At 45.8% G+C, this 8,245-nt stretch overlaps 1 protein-coding gene across 3 annotated transcripts; it reads right to left on the bottom strand.

Annotated features, from left to right (window-relative positions):
- Window positions 1-842: 842 nt before the first annotated feature.
- On the bottom strand, window positions 843-4,465 carry LOC117761591 (potassium voltage-gated channel subfamily A member 2). 3 transcript variants are annotated; one of them, XM_034585614.1, is made up of 3 exons: window positions 3,986-4,465; window positions 3,588-3,654; window positions 843-3,023 (listed from the first exon to the last, which is right to left on the bottom strand). In XM_034585614.1, the coding sequence occupies exon 3, from the start codon at window positions 2,878-2,880 to the stop codon at window positions 1,384-1,386; it is 1,497 nt and encodes a 498-aa protein (XP_034441505.1). In that variant the 5' UTR covers window positions 2,881-3,023; window positions 3,588-3,654; window positions 3,986-4,465; the 3' UTR covers window positions 843-1,383. The 3 variants fall into 3 exon arrangements, with proteins under 3 accessions (XP_034441505.1, XP_034441506.1, XP_034441504.1); XM_034585615.1 differs by lacking the exon at window positions 3,588-3,654 and having other exon boundaries at window positions 4,148-4,465; XM_034585613.1 differs by lacking the exon at window positions 3,588-3,654.
- Between the last annotated feature and the right edge of the window lie 3,780 nt (window positions 4,466-8,245).

The raw sequence follows: 8,245 nt of genomic DNA on the forward strand, positions 1-8,245 counted from the left end.
CGTTTACCACGACTAGGATCGAAACTAGAGCGTGAGTTTAACGCCTGAAATCTCCGCTCAGCGGCAGCGAAAGTTGAACAGCAATGACGTCTACGTGGAATGTAAATATTGACGAGGCTTTCCGCATCCCATTACGCGGAGGATGTGGCCTCATGACGATTCCTTAAGAAATCCTCTAACATACAGCTTAGGTTTTTTTCGGAAAAAAACAGCTTACCGGCAGGCATTACGTTTTAAACCGTGGATTTGTATAGAAGGCAGTGTACAGACAAATATACAGTCGTGTGATGAAGCAAGTGGCAGTCGAGAAACAAGTGGATGTTCTCGTTCAGATTAAAAAATGTCATGCAATTATCTACTCACTACGTTTACTACTAACAGCACCTACCTACCTAGCAGCTATTGGTTTAGTCACAGTTATCCTACGTATCTATATGAATAAGTGCTTTGTGTGTCAAACTGTGAAAAACTAACAAAAAAACTAAAACAAGAAGAGACATTCAAGCTGTCCTCAAAGCTCTGCAGTAAGACCAGTTTGGGTGAATGGAGGGGCAGGGGGAGCTTGCATTGTAATACATACAGTACATGTAAGACCAAAGCAGTGAAAAGTCAAGGCCATTCTCAGTCATTCATCAGATACTGATGTCTACTGGGAAAAAAAGGTGTCGAACCATAAGCGTAGCGCTGATGGCTGTCATTCATCCTTGAACATAACGTGGCGTACTTAACCACGAACCTCATCACAAGTCACCCACAGGCCAGATCAGCGCTGGAGTGAGATGGCTTTCTGCTCACATGTCCTCCTATCTCTAGAACGGTGGAGCAGAAGACAGTTTTTTTTGTTTCATTGGCTCCAGGAAGCAGCATATGTGTAGCGCGCGACTAGGGCTCTTCAGATATCGCAGGGCAGAGCAGTGTACCTTGGGAAATGAGGAAGCAGGGGACTGAAGCAGGCTGTGTGTTGTGCTGCTTTCTTTAAGCGATACTATATTTTTTATCTTGCAGTATTTCTCCCTTTTTTCTTTTCTCTTTGTGCACTACTGTTGGCTACTGTAGTGAGCAGGACATTTTTAATCGTGGTTTTTTTTTTTAACAGCCACACAGATGAAGTCAAATCCATGCAGAAATACAAAATTTGCGATTTTGCTCTCTTGGAGTTTTTGAGGGGCAAGTTGTGAGGAGTGAAGACAGGATGAGCGCAGGGTGAGCAAATGGTCTATGTCATATTAATCACTGTCTATCATAATCAGCATCATCATTAACATCCTGAATTCTATTGCCTTGATTTTTCCAGCACACCTGAGGTGGGAGGCCGAACACCAGTCCCATCCAGTTGCTCAGCTCCAAAGTTCCCGCTGTCACGCGGAGGAAAACAGCTGACGATTACACGTCTGTGAGCATTTTGGTGATGTTTACATAGTTTGTGTTGGCCAGGGTGCAGTTGGCTGTCTTGAGGTTCTCCTCCTGAAAGTCTTCGTTGCTGTTGTTCACAGCCTCCTGAATCTCCATATAGTCCGACTTGCTGATGGTGGAGCCGCTCCGGCTCTTCTTCAGCTCCTCCTCTGAATCGGTCTTGGGCACGTTGACCTGTAGGTACTGCGCCTGTTCTTCACCTTCAGTCTCACGATGATAGAAGTAGTTGAAGTTGGAGACGATGACAGGCACTGGCAAGGCAATGGTCAGCACGCCAGCGATGGCGCAGAGAGAGCCCACAATCTTTCCACCAATGGTAGTCGGGACCATGTCACCATAGCCGACAGTTGTCATGGACACCACAGCCCACCAAAACGCATCTGGGATGCTTTCGAACTGCGACTCGGGCTCATCCGCTTCAGCAAAGTAGACTGCACTGGAGAAAAGGATGACCCCGATGAAGAGGAAGAAGATGAGAAGGCCGAGCTCCCTCATGCTGGCTTTCAGGGTCTGACCCAAAATCTGAAGGCCCTTGGAGTGACGAGAGAGCTTGAAAATTCTGAAGACTCGTACTAAGCGGATGACCCTGAGAATGGCTAAAGACATGGCTTGTTGACCCGCTTGACCATCCTCTGGCGTGTCGGCTAGCTCTGTGCCAAGAGTGATGAAGTAAGGGATGATGGCAACAATGTCAATGATGTTCATTATATTACCAAAAAAGCCTGCCTTGCTGGGGCAGGCGAAGAAGCGCACCAGGAACTCAAAGGAGAACCATATAATGCAAAGAGTCTCCAGGATGAAGAAGGGGTCGGTGAAGTAGGTGTTAGTGTAGCTGATGATTGTGGTGTTTATCTCAGGTGAAAAGATATGCTCTTGAAACTTGTGCATTTCACCCTCATCGTTGCGGAAAATGGGGAGGGTCTCCAAGCAGAAACTGACAATAGATATCAGGATGACCATGACAGAGATTATGGCAATAATCCTAGCAGGACCTGAGCTCTCTGGGTACTCGAACAGCAGCCACACCTGTCTCTGAAACTCGTTGTCAGGAAGGGGCCGCTCTTCCTCCTTGACGAAACCCTCGTCTTCTCTGAAGATCTCGATGGCCTCGTCACCCAGCTCGTAGAAGCGGATTTCCTCTGAGAAAATATCGAGGGTGACGTTAACCGGCCTTCTTAGCCGGCCCCCTGATTGGTAATAATACAATATGGCGTCAAAGCTGGGCCTGTTCCTGTCGAAAAAGTACTCGTTCCTCAGCGGGTCAAAGTACCGCATCCTCTTTTTGGGGTCCCCCAGCAGAGTCTCTGGGAACTGGGAGAGGGTTTTGAGTTGCGTCTCAAAGCGCAGCCCTGAGATGTTGATGACCACCCTCTCACAACACTCATGGTCCGCCTCCGGGTCGTAGTCCTGCGGGTGCCCCGGGTGTGCAGCCGCCTCGTCAGAGGGGTCGCCTGTGGCAACAGTCATTCTGCAGGGGGAGGAGGCCTGCACTTTTCAGTGAGTCTGGGTCCCGCAGCCTGAAGAACTGCAGGCAGGGGCCAGGAGAGGGAGGGGGCTCAACACCGTACAGACCTGACGGCCACAGGATGTCACCTAGGGTCTGACTGCATCTAGGACAGACAGAGCAAAGACAGACAACAAGGTCAGTTACACCGGAGACATGATTCAGCACTCAGTTCTGCCGCCGCTCGGCCCATCAGGACTTTGCTTTAGCTTGAAGATAAAACAGTTAAAAATAGATGAAAATGAAGCCACGCTCTTCATCAAAGTCAGATTATTGCGAGAAGATAGTCGATACCAGAAGGAATCAGCTCTTGGAAACTTGAGGCAGACGATACTGCTCCTGACTCGGACAAATGAATATGCAAATAAGCAAATCTCCCTGCATATAAATGGCCCCGGTGCAGGTAGATTTGGAGGCCAACTGGCACATCAAACGTACAGACGCTCAAAAACGAGGGCACTGATCTTCGGCTGTGGCAGATATCCAATGAAATGAATGGAAACACCTTCATGCAGTGAAGCCATGCATAGATATATGGCAATGCAGCAGGCACCAAATTCATACAGACAGCATCCTGTCTAGAATATCACCGACAACCCACTGCAGCTTCTCCACAGACGTACAAGACACTTTTAACATTTACTGCAACGCCAGGCAAACACACATATACCTCCCGTTAACTGTCTCCGGCTTAGTTGGGGGGTTGGAGCATTTTGGTCTTGAAATGGTGCCTGTCTCTGAAATATTCAGAAACATCCATAAATAATTTATCCATAGAAGGGAAATAGGTTCCAGGAGAAAGAGCTGGTATCTCTGGTCTGCATCATCTCCCCCTCACAGAGTGGGAGCACAGTTTTTTTTACAAGAGAAAAAGCCTCATGATGAACCATAAATCAAACACTATATAAGTCTGGGTTTATTGGATATCGTCATGGAATAGAAAGAAGTGTAAATCACTGCAATAGCCTAAATGCCACGACAAAAAAAAAAAGAGAAGACATTTAATGGAAACTATAGAGATGAGATGATGGGTGAACAGAAGCTGCTTCATCCGTTTCTCATACATACCTGCTGACATCTTCTTCATATGTGGATGAGTTTCTGCTCCCGCTGGACTCGGGAAGGTGAAAAACCCGCTGCGACAACCAGGTCTTCTGACTTCATGCAGAGACGCGTTTTTAAAAGAGAATTAAGGGATTTTTCCAATGTGGGAGAGTCGCGGATATTCACCTCATGTTGTCTGCAGCATCCTCGCCGTGTACACCGGGTACTGTATGTGCGGGTGTGTCCTCGCGTCCCCCCCCCCCCCTCCCCGACTCCTCTTCCTCCGGGCAGGCAGGCAGGCAAGGCAGCCGTGGGATGGCGATTGGCAAAAAAAAAAAAAAAAGGGAGGGTGGGAGGGAACCGATCGAGGAGTTGCTGGTGCTTCCCTTAACCAGCAAAGGTGCTGGGATCAGCAGAAAGATGCGCCTCCGCTGTTCCACTGTGTCAAGGCTGCAGAGCAGACAGCCGCAAAGGTAAAAACAGATCCTGATGCTGAGGTGCTCAACATCTGCAGGGGAGGGGACGGAACACCGCGAGGCGAGGGTGGGGAGGGGGCTCAGAAAAAAACCCAAAGAAAATCTTATTATAGCAAAAATTCATAAATATACGATCCAAAAATGAAGGGTGCGTGCGTCACCGCGCCTGTTTACCAACACGCCAGAAAACAACACCTAGAGGTGGGTCCAGAGTGTGAGCTGCAGATACATGCGCTCACATGCAGAGTCAAGTGCGTCCCATACACACACACACACACACACACACACACACACACACACACACACACACACACACACACACTCTCACACGCGCACACACTGCACGGCGAGCATCTTCAGACACTGACTTGTAACGACATGGATGAAAGAATCGTGGCAGGGATGCGAGATCACACAATTGCACCGAGCCAGAGCCGCACACATGGACAAAGCGGGTGTTTTTTTTGTAATGGACCTGCAGCTCTGCAGGAGGTGGGGGGGTGTTTTTTTCTTGAGGTGAAAATAGGAGGTTTTTCTGACTGAGATGTTTCAGCAGTGGCCGCTGGGCTGCTGCTGGGTTAAAGCTGTAGTCAAACCTGCAGTCGGGCATTGCCGTGCATACCAAGAGACGAGCTGCTGATGGAGAAGGGCGAAAAAACGCGCTCTCCATCCGCACTGTGTAGTCAACCACTCCTCACCTCATCTGCAGTGTGGGCAATTTAAAGGGGCACAGCATCTCCTGCATTGTTCGGCAGCAATGCAACGCTGCTGCTCAGGTAAAACAACCCCACTCAGATAAACTGAGGGAAGTTCATCTTCTGTTTTAATTCAAAGCGACAAACTTAATAATAAAAGCTAACGAACTTTTTTGCTCCTTGAAAAACACATTTACAAGATGCTCCATACGAGTAATAATGACGAATTGCAGAAATACAATGGCAAACAATTAAAGGACGAGTTAGTTTTTTTTTGTCATCTTCATCCGATCTGCCTCCATCAGGCCCGTCCTGGTGTGGGCTACATGTTGGGCCCCCCCCCCGCCCAATCTATTTTAGCTTGGCCGTCAGAGTTTGCCACCATGACCTTCCAGGTGGTGTCCATCTTAACTATGCTGCTCTGGTCCATTCTGAGGACTTGCCCAAGCCGTTGTATCTGTGCTCTCATCTCTAGCACCACCACACTGGTAGTTTTTAGAAGCAAGAAGATGGGGCATGTTTTCCCGAGGCATCTGTTTCGCGGAAGGTCACATTTTGCGACACACCAGCATTCCAAGCACCGCACACACAATACAATTACTGTGCCTTTATTAGACTGTGGCTTTAATTTGTGGAAAACATTTCAGCGTGCTCATTCAGGTGTAGCTTGAACCCATCTGCATGTTTAAGATAAGATGTTTAGATTTCTCATTCAGGTGTCAAATCGTAATCGGACCTTCACTTTCTGCTGTGTAATTCTTGTACATTTGTACTTTTTGTGCAGAGCAGTTACGCGTGTAACCTTTCCTGCTGGCGAGCGCCATTAATAATAGATAGCAGGCGGACAAAAATAGAGTGAAACCTTCATCATTGTGCCTTGATTCACAGAATGGACGGGTGAAAGATATGATCAATAGTAAATCCTCTGCCCATTATCACCACTGACGTTGGGAATGGCCAGACGTGACCTCCAGAGGAGCCAAAGGTTAGCGGGAATCCCTCGGTCGTTGAGAGGAAGGAGGTGAATGTGGAGTATCAGAGGGTGGAGGGCTGAGAGTAGGATGATTTGTGTGAGACTCGGTTTTGCCAAGGTTACTCCTGGCAGAGCCTTGACCATCGTGTCTCCCGCCGTCATCCCTTCTGTCCGTCTGCCTGCCTGCTGCCACACATGCGGATACCTCTCACTATCTCCTAATGGCTATCCCAGGTTCATCATGACAGCACAGCTATTATTTATGAGCAGGGGGCCCCTCTACAAAGACCGTTAATGCAGCCTCTAAAGCTCAGTTCACTTAGTATTAGCTCACTGGCTTTAATTAAGAGTGACGGGACGTGCCACTGTAAACGCTGTTTACGTTTTAATCATTTTGGGGACGTGAGGGTAGTTGAGAAAGTTGGCGGACGACGGTGTCAATGGTGGATTTGTGTCCAAGAGGTATTGATTTCAGGATTCGTCTCCTCGTCTCCATCCGATGTTGTCTTGGCGCGGATACAGGAAGCAGAGAAAAACAACTTACTGACTGATGGGTCATTTCTTCGACTGGAGTTTAAATGTTTTCCTGCTGATGTTTTATATTTAGCTTGTTTTTTTTTGTGTGTAATAAAGAGGAAGTTCTTTAGTTAATCAAACAAAAAGTAACTTGTCTGAATTAGAGTTTCCCTTGTGAACAATCTTCCTTGTTTTACAGCAGTTAGAATACATATTATTTAATTACAATATTCAATAGAAATATATACTTGCGGAAATATTAACATGAATCAATAAAAATCTTTTTTAAATTAAACTAAAGACGCTTCACATATCATTTGTTGGATAAAATCTAAATACAAGTTGCTGTGTCCTAATTTTGTTGTAAAGATCTAAAAATGGCAAATGTATGAAGATAATTGATCTAGTTTTTTCTGGATAATTGATAAGTAAGAGATAATGGTATGAAAGGATGTAAAAGAATTGAACCTGAACCAAACTGGGGATGTTACAGTTAAATGTTTGTGTCTTAACCACTTGCTCAAAAGCAAGCGTCACACTTTTTAAACATTTGACCACAAGAAGAAGCCGACAAGTAAACAAGACGCAAAATCTGAGCTTACATTTGGTGCCAGCTCTCATTTGAAATACTTATGTTCTATATTGAGTCTTCATCACAACTGGGTAAAGTTGAGCCCTGAGGTCTTAGACCCGAGAGGGGCCAGAAAATCCCCAATTCCTTAACTGGATTAACTGTAAATTCCCATAATTGAAGACCAACATCAAATATAGCTTGTGCTCAATTTACTTATTAGCCATGCCTTACAGAGGGACACTGTCAAAATAAGAGCTTTATTACTGTTATTACCACAATCTAACACAAATCACACAAATAGGAGTATAACAAATTTCACTTTCAATTTCAGTTAAATCAGGAACTATCTGATAAGAGAATAAATAAACAAGTCTATGAATCTGTCCAGATATTTCATTCCAACTTTCAGTCCTTGACAGATTCATGAAGCATTTTAGAAACCATGTTTCATTTGGTACCACAAATATTTCATAATGTGAGATGCGATCAATCTGCCTTTATATTTTCGGACCAGATGAAGACCCTGAGAGGTCAGAACCAGTCAGGACTTTAAACCATTAGGGCAGACTATATATCTCAATGTACATTTTCTCCTTGATCAGCTTAAAAGTGCCCGAAGAACATTGTCTCTTATGGACCAAAATAGTCCCAGTTCAGGGGACTATTTGTACTTGGTAAGTACTCACAACTAGCTGTGCCCAAAGCACCGACGGGACACGCACACACACACACACCCAGAGTGAAAAAAGATTCACACAAAAAGTGTCCAAATCCCAACGTGATTCAACTTCAGGACCCAGCTCCGTTAATCACCAGCTCAATATGACTTAATAGTCAACATGATGCGGTAAGATGGAGGAAATGAACTCTGATTATGATGTTCACTCTTGAATCTGCTGCTGAATTAACAGAGATTTTCTATAAATCCGACAACCTTGCTGCTAAACACTTGTTTTTCCAATGCATCTTCACCGAGACTCAGTTTATTTAACCCTGTGGGAGATGAGTCATTCCAGCATCAGTGCTCAGGAGACTGAGGTGCCCTGCAGA

The sequence above is a fragment of the Hippoglossus hippoglossus genome, chromosome 5 (assembly GCF_009819705.1).
Source record: "Hippoglossus hippoglossus isolate fHipHip1 chromosome 5, fHipHip1.pri, whole genome shotgun sequence".
Classification (NCBI taxonomy): Eukaryota; Metazoa; Chordata; class Actinopteri; order Pleuronectiformes; family Pleuronectidae; genus Hippoglossus; species Hippoglossus hippoglossus.